Genomic DNA, 24,086 nt, shown 5'->3' with positions numbered 1-24,086 from the left:
GCTGAGATGGAGCAGACGCCAAAGAGACTGGATCTAATGGGTAGTTCCCTTGTGCTGGAAACATCCACTTAAACTACAGTGGAACGCACCAACTGATATTTAAGTTATCCAGGAAAAAGCTGCCATTTAAAAACCTCATTTAACTCCTTAGTAACTGTTAAAATGAACACCCACCCCCTCCCCATTCAAAGCTATACCTTCACTAGACTACAGAGATTCTGACCAGACTACCCTCCATTCTCCCATGATGCCAACACTCACCTCCACCCCAGGGATCTAACAAATTCTCTCCCAAAAGCCAACAACCCCCTGTCCCCAACCACTGGGTACAAAGGTCTTACTGAAATCCGTGTAAATCTACTTCACCTACATGTTATACTTACTAAAAATTCAACTGGATTTGGATTCAGCTCAAATTAACTAGTCTCTAGGATTTTTGTTTCCCCTAAATACTTTACTTTTTGCTGTTGGAATACTAGTGGACTGCTTATGGCAGACACACCCATATTCAGTGTTGTCCTTGGAAAAAATGTAGAGGCAATTTGTACAAACTTTCCTCATTGGAGTACAGAAAAAAAGCCATTAGAAAGATCTTGTCCAATTCCTGGAATTTAGTATGTAGCTAAACAAATCTGGAGTCTGTCCTGGCATATGTTAATATCCTGTAATCTACCACAGTCTTATGTTGAATGATTTCTCAACAGGTCAAATTGGCAAAGTTGTGCAAACTGGCAGGAGTGTTAAATACCCTTGATCCAAGAGGAATTTTGCTGACCTTGCTGCTCCTTTGGAGCAAATTATATTGCCTCTGCTGTGTCATGAAAAGATTGAGGAGCATGTTTAAAGAAATTACAGAAGTACAAAAATTAAGTGTGGGCTTTAATACCATGAAGGGCAACAGGGTGGAGGGTAAAAGAGTCTATAGTGTTCAGGGGAATCTTCTTGATCACCACTTTAACCTACTAAAAGAATTTGGGGAAAACAAAGCAAAACATTCTCTCTACTAAATTTCAGCCCAGAGGTGCAGACATTCCAAGTGAGTTTTTAAGATTCAGTAATTGAAATGGTTTGGTGTTAAGGATAAGTAAAAGCTTCTACATAGAGAACTATAGATACCATAGACGTGTCTGTTTTGTTAAGCATTAGTCATGTAAACATCTGGAAAATTCAATGTTGCTCTGTGATATTCACTTGGTGAATTATCAGAAGACAGAATCCAGAAACTAAAAATCAGGCTTTTGGAGTCCCACTTGTCATTTAAAGGAACAATGAGTAATAGCTTCTTACTTATGGACTATTACCACAAACCTAGGATTTCATACCTTTCATGCGCCCAACCTTGGGCTGAGCACCTTCAAGCAATATTTTTTATTTTTACATGAGTGAAGAATAAAAATTGCATGGTACACAAAGTAGAACCTCACCATTAATCCTGCAATAAAGCATTTTCCAAGACTTTAAATTACAAAGTGCTTTGTATTCAAAATATTTTATTTGTATAAATCTAGTTTTACAATTCATGAAGTAGTTTTCAGTTGTGACATCTTTACTAAACAGTCAATTGTCAGGAAAATATCAAGTTGCACACTAGACAATAGGTATTGCTGAAAGATTCAGCTTAAAAAAATGACAAGGTCAATACTTTAAGCAAACATTAAAAATTTTATGCATATTTACTGGCCTTTTAAAAGCTGCACAACATCTAATGATCACCATTGCTTTGGCTGACATCAAGCCAGGCTTCAGGGAGACTTGAAACAGTCAATTATCTAGGTAGTTCAAATTTATTGCTTATAGGTGAGCCTGTTGTGAAGAAAATGAAGTGTTGCCACTAGCAAACTGAAAAACCCAAAAAAGTTAATCTAATTCTTTATTTTCTTTTAACATCAATAGCAACACTACTTTTGGCCCTTTAGTAACACACAAGTTACAAGTTCAGTGGGAAATTCTTGCAAACAGCTGATAAAAACAAGGTTAAATTACAATTCAATTGAAATTCAAGGACAGTGTCGAGACAAAGAGAGGTACATGCAAAAAAATGACAGCAAATATGGTTCGACATACAAAAGATATAGAAGTGACAAAATAGTTGACACTTGATGTCAAAAAAAGCATTTAGAACATGATTCTATTCAAAAATGAACATGAAACACAGGCCATCTATCTCAGATGTATTTTGAACAGGAATAAAATTGACATCTAGCACAAGCAATTAATGACTAATTGTCAATGAACCATGCAGAAAAAAAACAAAATCTGAGCTGGCAGCTAAAGTAGAGAAGATATCTTACAGATTTTCAAGAGTTGTAGAATTAAGCTGCCCACTGACATCACTTGACTTTCTGGAAAGGTCACGCTGAGACAAAAAAAAGGGAGGAAAGCTTTTAGGATGATACAATGCTAAACAAATAAATATTTTTCTTGTTATCGGATTACAGTAATAATTGCATTTTAATCCTGTTAATTTATGTTTTTAAAAAACACCTGCATATCTAACAAGATTGATAAAATTAACAAATGTGGCAAGTGGAAGGAATGACCTAATCTTTAATGTATTTCAAATTCCAATAATTCATAAAATAAAAATCTATTTGAAGACATGCTCAATTTTAACTTGCAATTTCTCCAGACATTATAACCATGGTTGTAAAGGTAAAGTCAGTTTACATATTTTAGAAACCAAATGAATTTCTACACTCATGGCTATAATCACAAGACATTAGGTTGAAGAACTATGTTGATTTTTGTACTGCACAATGGCACTTGCCAATTTTTTCCAAATAGGAAAGTTCTGTAATAGGTTACACTAAGCATTAGGCTTTGGCTTCAGTATACAGACTCCATAGCCAAGTTTTGCAGTTTTGTTAGAGGATGGTACCTCCTTGACCAAATTCAGTATAGCAAAGAACAGCTAACTTTTTCGCAAATGAGAGTTGTGATAATCCCCACAATTCTTTTCTTCAATGCTCTCTCCCATCGTCTCCAATCTCACAATGAAATATCATGGCTATCTGTTACTAAAATTGACACCATCTGTTCAGCTGTCTTTCCTTTCCACTTGCCCAAATCACACTAAACATTATGCACACTTCTCATCTTGACCATGAAAGCCACCTCCTACTCCTTCAATTGCATTCATAAATTGAGCAGTAACAAACTATTCCCACCCAGATTCACATGTTCACTGCCATTGTTCATTTATTCTCTCCCAATTATGTCATCACTTAAGTCTGCACTAGTCTTTCCCAGATCTGTGTGAATCCCCGAACACAGCTCAGTTATAAATGATACCCTATATGATGGTAATTAAGATAATTACCCTACTTTTTTTTTTAAAAAACAAAACTGCCTGCTACTCTTGACCTAGTTGACCATACCATCCCCTACACCTGGCATCCGGCTTGGATGGGAGGGAGGGGAGGGAAAGAAAGAAAGAATTGCATTCACCAAGTTCTATCCTTCTTGAATTGTACTCAAAGCATCACATACAATTTCCTAACACCTTGATTTCATCCAAGGACCTATTCCTGACCCATTCCTATTTCTCACCTACATGCTATCACTGACATCTGACGTAACAAGGTGTAGGGTGGATGAACACAGCAGGCCAAGCAGCAGAGGAGCAGGAAAGCTGACGTTTTGGGCCTAGACCCTTCTTCAGAAACGGGGGAGGGGAAGGGGGTTCTGAAATAAATAGGGAGAGAGGGGGAGGCAGATAGAAGATGGATAGAGGAGAAGATAGGTGGAGAGGAGACAACAGGTCAAAGAGGCAGGGATGGAGCCAGTAAAAGGTGAGTGTAGGTGGGGAGTTAGGGAGGGGATAGGTCAGTCCAGGGGGTGGGATGAGGATAGTAGGTAGGAGATGGGGCTTGAGGTGGGAGGAAGGACAGGTTAGGGAGGCAGGGATAAGCTGGGCTGGTTTTGGGATGCAGTAGGGGGGAGGGGAGATTTTGAAGCTTGTGAAGTCCACATTGATACCATTGGGCTGCAGGATTCCCAAGCGGAATATCAGGTGCTGTTCCTGCAACCTTTGGGTGGCATCGTTGTGGCACTGCAGGAGGCCCAGGATGGACATGTCGTCTGAGGAATGGGAGGGGGGGAGTTGAAGTGGTTCATGACTGGGAGGTGCAGTTGTTTAGTGCGAACCGAGCGTGGGTGTTCCGCAAAGCAGTCCCCAAGCCTTCGCTTGGTTTCCCTGATGTAGAGGCCACAACGGAAAACGTCAGCTTTCCTGCTCCTCTGATGCTGCTTGGCCTGCTGTGTTCATCCAGCTCTACACCTGGTTATCTCAGATTCTCCAGCATCTGCAGTTCCTACTATCACTGATATCTGACAGATAGCTTTTGCACATACATTGAAATGCTGCTCAACATTACTAACCCACCTGAATTTAACAGATCAAGGGGAAGTTTAGACATTGTGTTGGATCAGCACGAACTTCCACCAATTAAAGTTTTAAGTGAAGTTTTTGATCCCTCTTCCAAGGTCCATTCCAGAGTTGTGAACAGCATCATTTGCCCTGCTCAGAGATTGGCTTAATCTGTTTGCAACCTTTGTCATATTTGACAGGTTAGTTTCTGTCCATTAGGGTAGCCACTAATGATGCTCCATTCAATCCATTTGACATGTAAAACTACTTTACGTTACCCCTGCTCAGATATACTACTGAAACACTGATTCATGCCTTGTTAGCAGAGGTGACTATTCTAATAATTGCTGGTTGCTCTCACATTCTCCTTGTCATAAGGAGTCGTCCAAACTCTGCTACCTTTGTCCCAAGTCCTATTCATCTATCATCCCTGTGCTCAATTACGTACAATTGGCTTCCAGGAGTGCAATGCTTCAATTTCAAGATATTCATTCTTCTTTAAATCCCTAATCTTCTCCAGTCCTATAAACTTCATCTGGTTAAGCACATTTAATTCTGACTCCTAAACATCCAATTGTGCTTAACAAAAACTGAAAGAACTGTGGATGCTGTAAATCAGGAACAAAAATAAAGTTGCTGGAAAAGCTCAGCAGGTCTGGCAGCATCTGAGAAGGAAAAAAAAACAGTTAATGTTTCAGGTCCGGTGACCCGTCCTCAGAACTGATGGTGGCTGGGAAAACATCAGTTTACGTGCAGAAAAAAAAAGGGAGGGGAATGGGGTAGGGGTAAGTGATAGGATAAAGCCTAAAAGAGAGGAGAGCAGAGCAGTTGGACAGAAAGTTGATAATGATCAGGCTGGGAGGGTGAATAGTTGTTAATGGGGACAATTAGTGACCAACAGGTAGTGTGTAATGGCAGGCTGTGTGGTAGAGGGCTGGGACATGGAGCGTTTAGGCCCTAAAATTACTGAACTCACTATTGAGTCCGGAGGGTTGCAGGGTCCCCAAGCGGAAAATGAGGTGTTGTTCCTCCAGCTTGCGTTGACCTTCGCTGGAACACTGCAGCAGGCCAGAGACAGAGGGAGATGTTGGCCAGGGAACAGGGTGGTGATTTAAAGTGGCAGGCAACAGGTAGTTCAGGGTCTTTTTTGCGAGCAGAACCTAGATGTTCTGTGAAGCAGTCACCCAGTATATGCTTAGTTTCCCTAGGGTAGAATCATAGAATCACAGAATCATACAGCATGGAAACAGACCATTCGGTCCAACCAGTCCATGCCAAACATAATCCCAAATCAACTAGTCCCACCAGCCTGCTCCTGGCCCATATTCTTCCAATCTTTCCGAGGGTAGGAGACCACATTGTGAGCAGTGAATGCAGTAGACTAGATTCTGGGAAGTGCAGGTGAAGTATTGCTTCACCTAGAAGATATTTCTGGGACCTTGGATACTGGGGAGGGAGGAGGTAAATGGGCAGGTGTTGCAACTTTGCCGGTTTTTGGGGAAGGTGCCATGGGGGCTCGTGTTGGGGGGTAAAGGAAGTGTAGACCAGGGTGTCCCCGAGGGAACGGCCCCTGCGGAAGGCGGACAAGGGAGGGGAATATGTGCCTGATGGTGGCATCTTGCTGGAGGTGGTGGAAATGGCGTCTGATGATCTTCTGGATGTGGATGCTGGTGGAATGGTAGGTAAGGACAAGGGGAACCTTATCACTGTTGCAGGAGGGAAGAGAAGGGGTGAGGCCAGAAGTGCAGGAGATGGATTGGACCTGGTCGACAACGGAGTTTAGTCACCACCCCTCAACCTTCCGGTCTCCGATACTGAACGTTCTGTACTCAAAGGCCTCAGCTTTATTCCTGTACGTCCCGACCTTAAATTTCAGGTACATGATGCTGAACTCTTCTTCTGCCAACTTTGCCGCCGTGCTCATTTCTTTGGACAAGAGTCCTCTTCCTCAGACCCCCATGCCTAGTTTCAACACCCTCCCTCTGGCCTTTTACCTGCACTCGATCTGCTCATTGAGAACTGTTGATGTAATATTAGTCGCATCAATTTTTCGGTCCCCCTCACCAAATCCAACCTATCTCCCTCTGAACTAACTGCACTCAGATCTAACCCAGACTTTGTTACTAATGCTGCCGATAAGGGTGGTGCTGTTGTAGACTGGCATACTGACCTCTACCTTGCAGAGGCTGAGCGCCAACTCTGATACGTCCTCCTACCTTACCCTGGACCATGACACATCAGGCCATTGTATCTACTACAGTAACTGATCTCATTGCATCTGGTGATCTACCCCGACTCTGCTTCCAAGCGGATTGTCCTCCAGCCCCACATAGCTTACTTCTACCTCCTCCCAAAAATCCACAAACAGGACTGTCCAGGCAGACCCATTGTTTCAGCCTGCTCCTGCCCCACGTAACCCACCTCTTCCTACCTTGTCTCAGTCTTCTCTCCCTGGTCCAATTCCTGCTCAAGTACATCCACGATTCCTCTGACACCTTACGCCAGTTTGCCAGTTCCAGCCACCTCCTTTTTACCATGGACGTGCAATCCTTTTACATGTCCATTCCCCACCAGGAGGGACCTGGGGCTCTCTGCTGCTTCCTGGAGCAAATACCTGAACTATCCCCAGCCACTACCACCTTCCTCCACTTGGCCAAGCTCATCCTCACCCTCAACTTCTTTTAACTCCTCATTTTCAGGTAGGAGGGCTGGCCATGGGTACACGCATGGGTCCTAGTTATGTCTGTCTCTTCATGGGGTATGTGGAACATTCCTTGTTCTAGTCCTATTCCGGCCCCAACCCACAACTGCTTCTCTGATACATCATTGGTGCTGCTTCCCTCTCGTCTGGGATTGGAAAACTTCAATTTCGCCTCCAATTTCCACCCTGCCCTCACTGTCACCTTGTCTGACTCCTCCCTTCCTCAGCATTTCTGGGGATAGACTGGCCACTAATATCCACTACAAACCCACTGACTCCCACAGCTACTTGGACTATACATCCTCACACCCTGCTTCCTGTAAAGACGCCATCCCATTCTCTCAGTTCCTCGGTCTCTGTCATACATATTCAAATGAGGCCAACGTCGACAAGGGAGCCTCTGAAACATCCACCTTCTTCCTCAATGGAGGATTCCCCAGCTCTGTAGCAGACAAGGCCCTCAACCAGGTCCAACCCATTTCCCGCACTTCCGCCCTCACCCCTTCTCATCCCTCATAACAGCAATAAGGGTTCCCCTTGTGCTTACCTACCATCCCACCAACATCTACACCCAAAGATGATCATATACCATTTCTGCCACCACGAGGCACACATTCCCCTCTCCTCCCTTATCCGCAGGAAGGGTTCCCTCCGGGATACCCAGGTCCACATTTCCTTCACCTTCAACACCCCTCCCCACAGCCTTATGGCACCTTCCCCTATAACCAAAGGTGCAACACCTGCCCATTTACCTCCTCCCCCCTCAGTATCCAAGAGCCCAAACATACCTTCCAGGTGAAGCAACACTTCACCTGCACTTCCCAGAATCTAGTCTACTGCATTCATTGTTCACAACATGGCCTCTTCTACACTGGAGAAAATGAAGTGTAGACTGGGTGACTGCTTCACAGAACATCTATGTTCTGCTCACAAAAAAGATCCTGAAGTACCTGTTGCCTGCCACTTGAATGCACCACCCTGCTCCCTGGCCTGCTGCAGTGTTCCAGCGACGCTCAAAATGCAAGCTGGGAGAACAACACTTCATTTTCCGCATGGGGACCCTTCAGCCCTCCGGACTCAATATTGAGCTCAATAATTTTAGGGCCTAAACACCACCCCCCCAAACCAACTGTCCCAGCCCCCTACTCCACACACCAGGCCTTATCACATAGCCTACCATTACACAATACCTATTGTTAGTCACTAATAGTCCCCATTAACTATTCACCCCCTAGCCTGATCGTTATCAATTCTGTCTGTCCAACTGCTCCTCTCTTTAGGCTCTATCCTATCGTTTACTCCCTACCCCATCCCCCTCCCTTTTCTCTGCACATAAACTGACATTTTCCCAGCCACTATCATTTCTGAGCAAGGGTCACTGGACCTGGAAAAAAAAACTTAACATTTCTTCAGATGCTGCCAGACCTGCTGAGCTTTTCCAGCAACTTTGTTTTTGATCCAATTGTCCTTGCTTTACAATTGCATGCACCTTTAGCTGTTTAAGCCCAAAATATGGAATCGGCCATCTAAAACTGACTGACTCTCTACCTCTTCAAATCAAGCTTATGGGGATCTGCCCTTAAAAAAAAATCACATGACTAATCTTGCTTTATAATTCTCCCACAAAATGGGAAAGCACATACAATGTTTTTTTTTAAAAAAAAAAGAGGCAATCAGACACTGGAAGCTGGAACATAGAAATCATTAAAACAAGAGAGAGTGGTTATCAATTAGTACACACCTGTAAATAAAAAGGCACTAATCTTCCACGATGCTATAAGAGACAACCATCAGCAAATTTAAAGTGTTTGCTGAGCAGTGCTGTGGTAGTGTTTGTGCCTTTGAGCCAAGAGACCCAGGTTCAAATCCTACCTCCCCCAGAGATGTGTAATGATATCTGAACAAATTGATTATAAAAGATATCCAAATGCTTTCAAATGACTTTTGAAAGCAAAGTGTAGAGAAGGATAAAAAAGTAGATGCCTTACTGAAAATTCCGAGTAGCTTGCAACAAGACAGTTAAATGCATTGGGCTGCTGATTTGTGCTAGAAAGTGATGTATTTACTGTTTCTTTGTTTTGCAGAGGTGGTTTTTGCAGTAGATCTGGTAACTTGCTCACATTTGTACTCTGAAACAGAAAAATCAAAATCAAGTTCTCAAAATCAGATGGATACTAAAGAAAGTTGAGTTGTTCCTTATTTTCTGGAAGTGAATTGCTTTGATTTACAGTAGGAAAAACCAAAAAATACACTAGTAAACAGACAAAATTATACTTTTAAACCCACATAGCAGTGACACTTCAACAACCACTCAAGGTAATCCAGAATGATACTCAAATATTCCATTCGCAAGCAGAATTATTTTTCTAAGTAACACTTTTTAGTTCTATGACAAATGTTTGTGAAGTTGAAAAACATCAGATCAAGGCTAAGATACAAATCATACATTGTCTAGAAGGTCAGGGTAAGAAAGAAATGAATTCAAGTATAGCTCCTCCCCAGAACAAATATTCTCTGGAAGCACCAAGTCCTACTGATTTAGTTACACAGGCATTTTGGTGATAATTCTTAGTTTCCAATTCTAGATAAAGGATGGTAGATTTAAGCATATGGTACACAGCAAATCACAGAGCATCACGAAGTGTTCTTCAGAGACCAGGAGCAGGCTGCTCAGCCTGCCCATCATTCAATTAGATCATGGCTAATCTACTTCAGTGCCACTGTATTGGCTATCCCTGTACCCCTTCATATCATTAGCCTCTAGAAATCTATTGGATTTGTCTTGTCGATGCTTAGTGATTGAGTTTCCACAGCTGGGCTGGAGAATTGTGAAGACTCACCCAAAATCAAGTGAAAACGTCCCTCATCTCAATCTTAAAATGACCTCTCCTCGTCCCAGAGACTATGCTCTCTAGTTTGAGAATTTGATCTGTTCTACCCAGACCCATCAATTTTGACAGCTATTACAAAATCTCATAGCCTTCTCCACTCCAAAGTCACTCACAGCTGAACTCTATCCTTGGAACCATTCTTGTAAATTTCTTCTGCATTCTTCCCAATGCATTCACAACCTTCCTCCAGCATGGAGCCCAGAACTATACACTGTAGTCCAGCTGACTTCTCTGCTCCCTTTAAAAAAAAAGGTTTAACAGCTCTCTCTACCTGTCCAGTCACTTTTAGTGATTTGTCTACATATACCCAGATCATTTGATTTCAGCACACCCTTTAATGTTACACTGTGTCGCTAAGTTCTTTGTACCAAAACCTATCACTTCATACTTCTCTGCATTGAACTTCATCTGGCATCTACCACTTAAGTGTTAAAGTCCTTTTCAGGTTTGACACTGGCCAAAACTACCACTACATAGTTTGGTGCTCTATAAAATACTTCCAGCGTTCATTGCCCCTTGATGTTTCCTAGTTGCAATGATTACTAGCCCCAGGGAACTTCAAAACAAAAACAACCTTTATTCCAGCTCAAAAATATCCACTAGTCTGCTTCCCAACTCCTCTGCCAATTTTACATCCACATTGCTACTATTTTATTTATTGCATGACCTTTAATTTTCAAGACAGTTCTGTGACATTTGTACCAAATGTCTCTCAGAAGTCAATTTACAGCAGGATGGCCATACCTTTAATCCTCCATTCCTCCTTTAAAAGAGACTGCAAATTGGACATTGTGGGTTGAGTCAATGACAGCATTGATTTGTTGAGAAAAAACAAAATTTCCCATGTGAACAAACTATTTTGAATAACTTTCTAGAAACTTCCCTGTAATGTTGGCAATTTTACAATGCTCTGGTACCGTTATGATTCCAGGGAAAGACAGACTGTTGCCAAAGCTTTCGCAATTTCTATTTGTCTCTTTCAATATCCTTGGATATGTCTCTAGTCCTGGTGCCTTACCAACTTTAAATACCAACAGCTTACTCAACACCACCACCTTATCAATTTTAAACCCTTCTAGGTGAGTTTTTTTGCCATCATGGCAGGCAGCATCTGCCTTGTGAGAAGACAGATGCAAAGTATTCATTTAACACCCCAGATACTTGATCTTAGCACCCGGAGCCAACAGACCATCCTAAAGTCATGTCTGTGATCAGAGAAACACCTCGCTGAACAAAACAATTGGCTATTATTTGTGCCCTTCCCTCTTTATTCTCCTGTCACCTGTGGCACCACATACTTCTCTCCAACAGCATTCTTTAAATGACCTTATCAGGAACCAAAATGAAAAGCAGGTTAACAACCAGGACGTTGGGACACCTACACACACTTCCTATTGATCTGCCATTCCTTTTCTGCCTGCACACTCCAGGAAGGGGTCACATCTTAAGCTTGAACGTGCAATCAGCCTCATGGATATGCTGCAGTGGCTCTGGCTGGAGCTCAAGTTTCTGCATAGGTGATACTTCCAGTACTTTTGGTAGTTAAAGTCACCAGGAGGCAGTAAGACATGCATTCCGCATGACCAAGTCACCCTGCAATCCCTCAACTTCACGTACACAGCTTGAATTGTTGAAAGATCAAAGAAAACTTAGTGCATTCAGTTTATACTACTTTAGTAGTTGCAGTCAATACTTCTTTTCCCAGGTCATGAATTCACTGTTTGTCTCACTTGGGAATAGTCAATTAACTATGCACTGCTTACTGACTGACATGGCAGAATAAAAAAAAAAGTATCAGTCAAGTCCCGAATTAACTTGCATTCAGTTACCTTTTCTTCTTAACATTTTTGTGCACATAGTTCATTGGAACTTGCCCAAGGGTAATCATCTCGGCTTAGAATGATCTGCTTTGCTTTAACTTATATTCCAATCCATAAATTAAAGGGCAATTTTTTCACTCAATAAAATCCATGCAAATGTCTAGAGAATTTCTCAAGTCCGTCCCCAACTGATGGTATCCACCCAGCTATATTTCAAAACTGTTTTCTCCAACAACCTGTAACTAAGTTGACATTCTATATAGCAGGTAGCCTTGTACAAGGAACAATATTGTACAACCTTGATTAAGCAGCTTTCATTTAAGAAATTATTTTCTCATTGCCATCTTCCCTCAGTAAGTATTGCTCCAGGTTTAAAAATTACAAGGTGTCTGATAATATGACTGTCTGCAACACGTACCTTTGTACAATGGTACTGCAAATCTGGTGCCAACTCAAATTTTCTTGAATGAGGTCATTAAGATATCCAAGTCAAGTGAATAGAAAAGTGGCAAATGGAACTCAATCCAGAGAAGTATTGGATGCATTGGTGAGGTCAAATAAGGAAGGGAAAGGAATCAAGTTTAAAAAAAGGAATCAGGATTACAGGGAAAGACAAGAAAGTGGATTTGAAGAGTTGGGTCTTTGATCTCACTGAATGGCAGATCAGACTCAATGGATTGAACGGTTACTTCTATTCCCACCTCTGATGGAATATACAATAAAAATATTATACTGTGAAGTGCAAGAACCATTTTAGATTATGTTCAGATTCCTGATGGTTGCAGAGCAAGACAGATGAGGAAAGTGGCTAAGATGATATTATTTGAAGCACAAAACATTAGTTACATGACAGCTATTGTATTGCATGGAAGGTTGGCCAGTGCATTTCAGGACATATGATTCTTTGTTTTAATACATTCGCAGATGTTGCCTTCAATGGAGTATTTTAGATACAAGATCGGATAGGTTTTTTTTGGGAGGGGTTTCCCAAAAGGGAGAGTGGTCAGTGTGGATAGGGAGAACTATATTTCTTAGAATGAATCTATGCATCTGGTAATGACCAAAGTAATTGCCAAAGGAATTAAACTGGCGGATTTGAAGAAATAATTTCACAATCAGGAAAGTAGCCATTTGAAATAAAAAAAAAGGGATGATGGAAGCAGAAATACTATGCACTTGAAATGTTGCATCTAGGTGGTCACTGAACAGGCACTGAAGAGGAGGAAGCTTGACTGTTTGTTTATGGCTGGCAGAGAGGATGTGCTGAAAGGCTGTGCTGTATATTTTCCATATTGTTGTTACAGAGGATTACAGAGGGTTCAATTCTAACTGAAGAGAGACTGGTTGAAGTCAATTACCTGCAATCCATTTTGCTAAATGCCACGACTTTAGAAATATTTTAAAAAATTATTTAAATTCAGAAATTCTGTACCATACGACTGTGGATGCAAACAAATCCTGGAAAGATTCATACATCTCAAAATGGAAATCTCAATGATTCAGGTCTTAATGAAAAATGGAGTAGGAAAGTAGATCTGCTCCCTTCTCACATTCCTTTACACAATGTTTTGGTTTTCCTAGAAGGACTGCAGACATGTTTGGAAAGAGGGGCAATATTGAGCAAAGAGCATTTCACAGCTAGATTTTAGATATCTGTTGCCCCTAAAGTTTGTTTGCTGCCCATTAATGTAATTGCCTTGTTTAATACTGAAGCCAAGTTTGAAATGGACACAGATGATGAAAAATCAATACTGGATTTACATATTTGGATCAGCAAAACCATATTAAACATTTCATTACTAGAAATCAGGCTGTGAAATTCTACCCTCATTGCTTCAATTTGTAAAAATGATTTAAAAATTCAATGTTCTTGGCTGAACTATATCCACTTACTTTCCCATTTCCCTTAATTTCCGCCGGTGCCAAAAATGTACTTAAATCGCTTCAATACAATTGACTGTGTAGACTCAACTTCTGAAAGATTAGAATTCCAAATATTCATTACTTTAAAAAGGAACATGTCATTGCTTCATTCCAATTTGAATGTTTTGATCTGATGTCAGACCACAAATATTAATTCTGGTTTCTATCCCTCCATAGATGCTACCAGAATTGCTGAGAATTTCCTGCTCTTGTTTAGAAGTATTCAGAATTAGTTTATAAATTTCATTGCAGATACATTTAATTGCAATACGTCAGATTATTTCAAATGCCTTAAATCTGACTGCATGGATGAAGTACTGTATAGTACATGGTTATGAGCTCCACAATAGAGAGATTCTGGTTCAACATTATGCAAGAAAAAGCTGCATAATTTTACTCGGTCAGCTGGATCTCTGTTGTGCGTAGAGACAAAAATTAACAGTGAGATAACACCAATGAACTGCATTAATGTTTGCTTGGATAGAAAGAGAGAGTTAAAGAACCATGTACACAAGCTAGCTTTCAAAGCTAGGTGTGCATTACCGTATTTGTTGCAACACGTCTAATCCTCCGAGCTGTAAGTACTGGTTTTCTCACTTGATTACATAGGCTTCCACCACTGTTCACTGGTGTAAAATTTAAGGTCCCATTTAACTATGAGAGAAAATAATAACTTTTCAGTCATTTTAGAAGCGACATAAGACATCTTTCATCTTCCAAGCAAATTCACAAGGTTAATAATTTCCTGGGAGAAATAAATCATGCCACCCTATTTATCATCTGAATAGGGAAGTAAATGAAGGAATAGAAGAGACCTGCTTTTATGTAGTGCTTTTCACTATAGAATATTCCAAACAAGCAAGTGAATTAAAGCAAGTGAAATACTTAGGCATTGTTTTAATGTAGGAAATTCTATTGCCAATTCTCATGTTGCAAGCTCTTGTAAAGAGTGTTTTGTGACCATTATTGCTTATGTTGAAAGATAAAGGTTATCCCTGGTGTCCTGGCCTGTGCCTCTTTAAAAAAGGCGTAGACTCTTATATCCATCTGTCCTGTCAGATCTCCTACAGTGGAAAAACCTCAGTGCAAGAATAAAGCTGCAATAAGAGTACAGCACCCTACGTTCTGGAGTGGCAGTTAAACAACTTGGAGAAACATAGGCACAAAATTACAAGTTCTAAAATAATGCATGCCAACTGCTAGACTAGTCTTAGATTTACTTTTCAGGAGAAAGGTATCACTCAAGATCAAGTGTTGTTAGAAAAGATAAACGGATGATTTTTCTCCAAAGGGGATTGAAAAGAATAATGGCCACAAAATATACTTCAAACTTGCTCTGCTACTGTAACTTCACAAGAAATACCATTTATGCAGGTCAACAGAATCTGTCACTCTACTGGCAGCAAAACACGTCCAGCCTGTAAAAACACTGATTCACAAGAGAAAGCCAATCCTCAGCAAAGTAAATCAATTACAACTGAGTCATACTAATAATTTGGATATGGTCTGAATTTACTTTCTCATGCTTTGAATTATTGAGGAGTGTGCTATCAATCCTATCTACAAGAGCTGGATAGGTCAGAACACTGCCCCAAGCAGATGCAGACCCATCATTTAGCTCTTCAAAACTCAAGTATAAGCATGGTCAACACTAACATTCATTAAAAAATATGAACTGCTTCAGCTTACTTTATTAATATAAAGTTTAGTTGAAATTGCTGGAGGCTTCCCCCACTCCCTAGTGATCAAAATAGAGAACAGAGACTCTTAATGCAGGTCTAACAGCTAGGCAATTGCTGGGGTTGGGAGGTTTGTGGCACTGTTCATTGTAAAGAATTAAAAAGAAGTGTCCACTATATGAATTCCCTAAATATCTGAGAATTTAATTTAAAGAGACTTTTAATGACTTACCTTTCGGATTTTACTTTGTGGTGTACTAGATGCAGTCAATGTTCTTTTTAAAGGAGTTTTATAGCCAGTCCCATCTTCCTTCTTTATACACTGGAAATAAAGACAGTCTTCCAATCACTGGCACTATACACAAGCTTTCAAAAAAACAAAAAAAAGAAACCAAACAACAAGTGCTAATATATATTAATCTTATTGATTACACTTGAATAACCTGGAAACACCAACACTGCATATAAAATTCTAACTTGAGCAAACTTCAGCCAACATAGCAATTTTGTTTTTAAGTTCACTGCTAGAGTGTGTGGATATTGCTGATTAGGTCAGCATTTGTTATCCATCCCAAAATGTCTGAAGATTGTGGTGAGCTGCCTTCTTGAACCACTGCAGTGCCCAGGGAGTACAAATGCTCTGCTATTAGGGAGCTCCAGAATTTTAAACAATGACAGTGATGGAACACAATGATATAGTTCCACATCAGGATGGTGTGTTTTGGAGGGGAACATGGAGGTGGTGTTCCCAAGCATCTGTTGTCAGTGTCATTCTAAGTGATAGAGATCATAATTTAGAAGATTATGTTAGAAAGGAGCCTTGGTACGTTGCTACATTACAGCTTGCAGATAGGTATATACTACTGCCACTGTTTCTAGTGAAACAATAGCACGTTAAAAAGGTAGTAATTTTGTGTGGTTGGATGGGGAAAGAGGAGATGGGAGACAATACTTAGTGCAGAATTCCTAGATTTTGACTTGTTCTTGCATCCACAATATTTATACAGCTGTCTAGTTCAGTTATTAGTCAATGGTAACCTCTAGCATATTGACAGTGGAGGATTCAGAGAAGGTAATTCCATTGAACATCAAGATGGTTAGATTCTCTCTGGTCTGAGAAGGTCATTATTGCTTATACTACACGAGTGCTAGGCAATGTAAATACAAAAAAGGGTAGTGGGTAGCAAATTGTTTTTTTGAGCAGGGGGTGCGGAACAGAAGAGAAAGATAGGAGGTTTACAATTTGTCAAGCTAAGTTAGCGCTGAACATTGGATTACATACTCTCTCTTGTTTCTCTTTTTCTTTCTTGAGTCTATGTTCCTCCCATTGATTAGCAATGTATGTTGCGAATTTCTGCCCATTAACCAGAAAGGAACAACCTTGCTCAGTTTCCCATTTCTCTATGTATAATTTCATTTCTTCTTCTAGCTGAAGAGGAAAAAGAGTGTGAATGGATAACAATTTTTTAAAAAGTAAAAAATGAAACTGTAAACAAGGACAATGATCTTTTAACAAGTGGTGGTGTGAAAATATACAAAAAAGTGCTCAAATAATCTTTAGAAATGGAAAAAATTCTCCATTGTAAATAAAAGGATGCTTGCCTTTGGTATTTTCTTCTGAAGCTGACAACGTTCTCTCTCTTCTTTCAGTAGAGTTCCACCTCTATTAACATATCTGTTTGGATCAGATGCCTTCTTCTATACAAGATATTGTTACATTAAATTTTATTTCAGCCTTTAGGTCACAATCACTTAATGCCTTATATCAGTTTATATTTGGTAATTGTACCTTTAGAGACAAAACATTAGTTACTAGATGATTTGCTATTCTAGTTAAATACAAGGGGAGCTTCCACTCAAACAAACACACCCATGGTGGGGGGGCAGAGGGCATTCCCTCCTCCCCTCAGATGCCATTAAAACTTGTTTGCATATCAAGCAAAACAGTGAAGTATCCCTTAACATTCATGGAGTAGAAAATTCCAAGTTTCAGCTGAAAATGGTGGTATCTACCACAAAAAATTCTAAAAAAGTCATTGTAACTGTCTGCAAGTAAAATTTGAAAGTTACTGAGAATGCCTTAAAAAAAGTCCAATGGAATTCTCACATGTATAAAAATGCTGATTAGTCACTTTATCAAAAGGTGTAGTCAGTTCTGTAAGAAGCTTGCTTCTAGCAAAAATATTTAAAAAAGCAACCAAAACCTTGAACAGCCATGGAGAGAAAAAAAAACTATGTTCTTTTGGGGTCAGTTATGCAGATATTGCAATTCACTAAATTTAGAAAGCCAGCACATTTTAGCCTGCTGTTTCTATTCAGTCAAATTTGTCTGACTAAACAGCGCAATTCCAATCCCAAAAGTAAGAAAGTCAAAACAAAGAACTCGAAGTAGTTCAATAAACCTAGATCAGGCAAACTGTGGCCAAAGCATGTTACCCTTTACATTGTTACAAGCTAAGAATCTCCGATTATAATTTAACACACTTTTCTTGCCCTTGGTTCTTGCATAAGTTGATTTATTAAGACAAGGTGACTCATTAGATCAGTGAAATAAGCTTGAGTAGGGAACACAAACATGTTAAATTATGCAAGCCAAGGCCATTGATTGTTAGCAGTAACAACATGCTAAGCCAAGGGTACGAAGTGTACAAAAAAGATTAAGAAATAACTAAAAATAGCACAAATAATTGAGTTAGTCCAACATGCCTTATTTTTAAAAAAAAAATCAGCATAACAGTACCTCAAGTTCTAGGAACGTTTTCCACCAGCATTCCCACTTTTCAATGTTGGCAAACAATTCATGGTGTTTTTGGTAATAGAGGGTAATCTTTACCAGCTCCTCATCATGTACTTTCAGCAACTCTTCCGTGAAATTTTCTGCACATGAATCACTTTGAACATTAGCACTGGAAAGATTTGGGAAGAGAACCAACTTCATCTTATACTTCATCATTGTGATGTGGCACTCTCAGCAACAACCACTCTTTCTACGCTCCCCCACCCCCTTAGATCTGCAATGTATTCTAGTTACAAAAGAGCATTTGAAGTATATTCCGCATGTGAAGTATGCTTTAAAGAGGTGACGGATGAATTCTGGGTCTGCCTGTGACAATTGAAATGATTAATCTTTTTTGCAATCAAGTTGGAAACTCAGTGCAGCCAAATTTTGAGTTTACATGACGAGTTTGAGCAATACATGATCAAGAACATTAAACGAATATACCATTTGATAGGAAAGCAAATTCTTCTCTCTGTTTCTGGCTGTAGTAACATTTGTCCCAATAGGTGTTTAGTTCTTGTCGGATGCCAGTGATGATTTGTTTGAGATTCTTAGCCTGCATTAGCTGAAGCTGCTCAAGCTCCTGTTGCAACTAAGAAATGAAGGTAGTAAGACATTATAAACCAACATAATGAAACTGAACATTCAGGACAGCAATATTCTAATTTAAAAATAAAAAATCAGTATTAAAGAATAAAAGTGACCATTTACACGGTCTTGGCTCAGAGTCTGGTCCATAAAAGTGTTAAACTACTGAGATCAAGATAGCCCAGACTCTTTCCTCAATTAATTTGAATATTTAGTGAGTTCTTCTGCATTCTGTAGATTAGAAAAAAACATCTTTGGAGTTACATTCAATTACAATTTGTTGACAGTCAAGTCTCTAACATCCATGCACAGGTTAACATTAACCAGCTGCAGAGATTCAATACTAACCGCTATATTGACTTGATTTATAGAACCTGTTGTACACAAGTTCTGCTCCTCTAAAGGGATTTGTAAAGCATTCCATAGGGAGCAAATCTGTTTTTTCAGAGACTCTTGTGAAGCCATCAATTCTTCCTTTTGCACCTCTAACTGCAATTTTAAGGAGAATAAGTGAGAAATTACAAGCAAATAGTGCACATTTCAGCCATAATCTCAATGTGGAGAAATAAAACGTGCATGAGAATATTTAGAAAAAAAATAGTTGACCTGGTGACGAAGCACCTCAAGTGATTTAATATTTCCATCAGAGAGGAAAAATAGATTCTCCTCCTCAAGGACAGCATCTTTTTCAAATGTAGAATCAGGGACGTGATCAATATCTGCCATGAGCTTTGTAATCTCTTGACGGAGTCCAAGGAAGCTAGCTAAGCGGCACTCCTGTTGATCAAGAAAGATTGGAGCACAGTAACCAACAAAACTAATTCAGGAGCATAAAAGGCACAGACTGCCAATTTAAAATCGGTGACAACAGACAGTCAAAAGGCACCAAGGGGAAATGAGACAGATTTCTGTAAGATTGTAATGCAAATGTAAACTTAATTGCTGAAAAGAAAATAGCTTGCAAGTGACCAAAATAAAAAAGTTGAACAAAAATGAACAGGCTGGCTAAGGAGTCATGCAAACCCTCAAAAGATAGGCAAAGGCAAAAATGTAACTGGGAAGTCATGAAATCAAAGAATTCCACAGCTAATATGCATCTCCTCAAAAGGAGATAAGCAAGCCAAAAAGAAAACCCAAGTACAGGAATTAAATAGATTCAATAAGTAACTTCCACTAGTCTGAGGTAAAGGCTGAAAATTAATGCGTTAAATTTTTGGCTCCAATTGTCTCCTTGGATTAGAAAGTTGCTAATGCCCCATTTATGGCTAGGAAATAAAGGAAGTTGTTGGACTACATTGAAAAGGTTCCCATGATCTTGTGGGGCGGGGGGGGGGCGGGGGAGCAGGAAGAGGTGGTAGTGGTGAAGGGACACCTCATTCATAAAATTGAGATGTTTCCTAGCACAACAGCCACAAGGCATGCAGGTACAGCTACTAATTTAGAACACAAATACAGTGCGGCCTTTCCTTGCTTTTTTTTTGGCAATATACATTTTATTCTTCTTGCAATGCTTTGCTACAATTAACAGGATTGGCGAGATCACTCAAAATACAATGGAGTTTGTCTACCTATTTTTCTTCCAGCTTCAAGACAAAGAAATGTTACAACTCAGAGTAGACTACATTTGAAGTTAGTATAAATTTGTATAAAAGACTTCATCCTCAGCTGGATTAGTGTGCTCAGTCCTATGTGAAGACCTGTACTTTAGGAATGACTTGGAGGGTGCAGGAAAGTCTCTCCAGGGAAGAGACTTCAGTTACACAGATGAATTAGAACATAGAACAGTACAGGCCCTTCGGCCCACGGTGTTGTGCCGAACTTTTACCCGAAACCTAAGGTCTATCTAACCTCCACCCCTACTTTATACTACCATCCATATGCCTATCTAATAGCCGCTTAAATGCTCCTAATGAGGCCGACTACACTACCTGCTCCGACAATGCATTCCACGCCCCTACCACTGAATAAAGAACCTATATCTACCTCCACTCACTTTAAAACTATGTCCCCTAATAATAGCTACCTCCACCCTAGGAAAGACTCTCTGGCTGTCTACTCTATCTATGCCTCTGATCATTTTGTACACCTCTATCAAGTCACCTCTCATCCTTTGTCATTCTAAAGAGAAAAGCCCTAGCTCTCTCAACCTTTCCTCGTAAGACCTTCCCTCCATTCCAGGCAACATCCTGGTAAATCTCCTCTGCACCTTTTCCAACGCTTCCACATCCTTCCCGTAATGAGGTGACCAGAACTGGACACAATACTCCAGATGTGGCCGAACCAGGCTTTTGTATAGCTGGAGCATAACTTCACGGCTCTAGAACTCAATCCCTCTATTAATGAAAGCTAACACCCCATATGTCGTCTTAACAACTCTATCCACCTGGGTGGCAGTGTTCAGGGAACTGTGGACACAAACCCCAAGATCCCTCTGCTCCTCCACACTGCCAAGAATCTTTCCGTTAACCCTGTATTCTGCTTTCAAGTTCGTCCTTCCAAAATGAATCACCTCATTTTTCAGGGTTAAACTCCATCTGCCACTTCTCAGCCCAGCTCTGCATCCTATCAATGTCCCTTTGTAACCTAGAACAGCCCTCCGCACTATCCACAGCTCAACCCACCTTCATATCATCCGCAAACTTACTAATCCACCCTTCCTCTCCTTCATCCAAATCATTTACAAAAGACCACAAATAGAAGAGGACACAGAACTGATCCTTGCGGTACACCACTCGTAACTGAGCACCAGGCTGAATATTTTCCATCCACGACCACCCTTTGTCTAGGAATCCGCCAATTCTGAATCCAATCTGCCGCATTTCCCCCTATCCCATGCCTCCTTACTTTCTGCATAAGCCTACCATGGGGAACCTTATCAAATGCCTATACAACATCCACTGCTCTACCTTCATGTCAAAAGTCTTAATTCTCAACCTAAAACAGACCTTCCCTTATGCCCCTCTTGCTGAGAATAAGTTGCAAACTGCCAGAGGGCCATTTAGGTAATGTTACGAATGCCCCCGTTGTCTACTCTTTCCAACAGCAAGAAAGAAAAAAAAAAAGTGTATAGTTTTCTTCCAAAACACACGGTATTGGCTTATTAGGCACACACTAACATGTTCAACATAGTAAACTAAAAACAAGCTTGTGGTCATACGTAACATCAAGGTTACCAACAAGGAAATACGCCAAAAGAAAAAAACCAATATAATGATTGTCAATGCTGGTCTTCCTCTATCATTAGATGGCATGCTATGATCTAAAAAAGTATGAATGGCTGAGCACAACTTTCAAGTTGCAAAACTGAGTTCAAATAACTATTTGGAATGTGTAAAAGAAATGTACTTCAAATCTATTGCCACAGGAGAAAAGTACTAACGTCTGGAGTTACTTCTCCCTTCGTTGACCTAATTATAGCTTTGAAGCCCTGCTATGCCAGGCTTCTTAAAAGATTACAAAGATTGTTTTTTAATATGTGTATTTATAAAATAAGAGGCAAGAGCAGACATTGGAATACTAAAAATCAGGCTGCAGAAGTGCTGATGGAGGAACAAAAATAGAAGGAGGAACTGAATAGATACTTTGCTTCAGTCTTTACAGTGGAAGACACAAGCAACATATCAGAATTTCAAGACAGGCAGGGACAGAGGTGAGCGTAGTGGCTATCACCAAGGTGGTGGCGCTGGGGAAGCTGAAAAAAAAAAAGTCTAAAAAGTGGATTAATTACTGAGAAGAATGGACAGGCTACACCCCAGGGCTCTGAAGGAGATAGTTGAGGTATTGGCAGCGATCTTTCAGGAATTACTGGATTCAGGGAGGGTCCCGAAGGACTGCAAAAGAGTTAAAGTGACACCCCTGTTCAAGAAGGGAAGGAGGCAGAAGATGGGAAACTATCGTCTGGTTAGTTTGACTTCAGTTCATAGAATCCCTACATTATGGAAACAGGCCCTTCGAGCCATTAAGTCCACACCGACCCTCAGAGCATCCCACCCAGACCCATTGCCCTACAACCCACCTAATCTACGCATCCCTGAACATTACAGACAATTTAGTATGGCCAATCCATCTAGCCTGCACATCTTTGGACTGTGGGAGGAAACCAGAACACTCAGGAAACCCAGGCAGATATGGGGATAATGTTAAAAACCCCACACAAACAGACAGTCACCCGAGGGTGGAATTGAATCTGGGTCCCTGGTGCTGTGAAGCAGCAGTGTTAACTACTGAGCCACCGTGCCGCCCTCTCTTGTTGGTAATATTTTAGAGTCTAAGGATGGGATTGTAGAGCACTTGGAAACACGTGGTAAAATACGGCCGAGTCAGCACAGTTTTGTCAAGCAGCGGTCGTACCTGTCAAATCTGACAGGATTCTGAGGCAGTAACAAGCAAGTTAGATGAAGGAGATAGGCAGATGGACAAGTATTATTGAGGTGTCAGGGAGGCTGCAGAAAGACTTGGACAGGCTAGAAGACTGGGCAAAGAAGTGGCAGATGAAATGCGAATGTAGTAAAGTGTGAGGTTATGCACTTTGGTAGAAAGGAGAGGTATAGACTATTTTCTAAAAACTGGGAAAAGCTTCAGAAATCTGAAGCATAAAAAAAGGCTTGGGAGTCCTAGTTCAGGATTCTCTTCAGGTTAATATGCAGGTTCAGTTGGCAGTTACAAAGGCTAATGCAAATGTTAGCATGCTTTGAGAGGGCTGGAATACAAAAGCAGGATGTACCACTAAGGCTGTCCAAGGCTGCAGTCAGACTGCATTTAGAAGGTTGTGAGCAGTTTTGGGCATGTATCTAAGAGGGGATGCGCTGGCCTTTAAGGGCTTAATCACACAAGGAGCAATTGAGAACTCGGTCTGTACTTTAAGTTTAGAAGGATTGGTTGCCAGGGTGGGGGTGCAGAATCCATTTCAACTTCTAGGAAGACAGGCCTGGATAGAATGGACATGAAGATATTTTCACTAGTAGGAGAGACTAGGACTGGAGGGCACATCCTCAGAGTGAAGGCACATCATTTTAGAGCTGAGATAGAGGAGTTTTTAACCAGCCAGAGGGTGGTGAATCTGTGGAATATATTAGTGCAGGAGGACGAGTAATTGTGTATATTTAGGATGAAAATAGATAGGTTCTTGATTAGCAAGGGGATTGAGGATTACAGGGAGAAGGCAGAAGAATGGGGTTGAAAGATAAATCAGTTAGTCATGACTGAATGGTCTAATTCTCTCCTATATTGAGACTGTTTCGGCAAATCACAAGTAACCAGAACGGCCCATGTTCAATGAAAATGGAAAACCTTGAAACCAAAAGGCATAAAAAGAAGGATTGGCAGGTGAAATATAA

General features: G+C 40.5%; 1 protein-coding gene across 3 annotated transcripts in view; it reads right to left on the bottom strand.

Annotated features, from left to right (window-relative positions):
- Positions 1-1,473: 1,473 nt before the first annotated feature.
- Positions 1,474-24,086, bottom strand: part of LOC109927843 (protein regulator of cytokinesis 1-like) — a 28,804-nt gene continuing 6,191 nt past the window's right edge. The window contains exons 5-14 of one of the 3 annotated variants that reach the window (XM_048621493.1): positions 19,357-19,527; positions 19,099-19,239; positions 18,607-18,745; positions 18,124-18,260; positions 16,986-17,081; positions 16,666-16,812; positions 15,616-15,705; positions 14,248-14,358; positions 9,059-9,199; positions 1,474-2,356 (exon numbers count right to left, since the gene is read on the bottom strand). In XM_048621493.1, coding sequence (XP_048477450.1) covers positions 2,288-2,356; positions 9,059-9,199; positions 14,248-14,358; positions 15,616-15,705; positions 16,666-16,812; positions 16,986-17,081; positions 18,124-18,260; positions 18,607-18,745; positions 19,099-19,239; positions 19,357-19,527 — 1,242 coding nt within the window. In that variant the 3' untranslated portion in view covers positions 1,474-2,287. Of the gene's footprint in view, positions 2,357-9,058; positions 9,200-14,247; positions 14,359-15,615; positions 15,706-16,665; positions 16,813-16,985; positions 17,082-18,123; positions 18,261-18,606; positions 18,755-19,098; positions 19,240-19,356; positions 19,528-24,086 lie in introns of all 3 variants that reach the window. The other 2 variants (XM_020527870.2, XM_048621494.1) reach the window with 2 other exon arrangements.

This window comes from Rhincodon typus, unplaced genomic scaffold (assembly GCF_021869965.1).
Source record: "Rhincodon typus isolate 14 unplaced genomic scaffold, sRhiTyp1.1 hic_rhity00000713, whole genome shotgun sequence".
Lineage (NCBI taxonomy): Eukaryota > Metazoa > Chordata > Chondrichthyes > Orectolobiformes > Rhincodontidae > Rhincodon > Rhincodon typus.
This window is presented reverse-complemented; position numbering and strand designations above follow the sequence as displayed.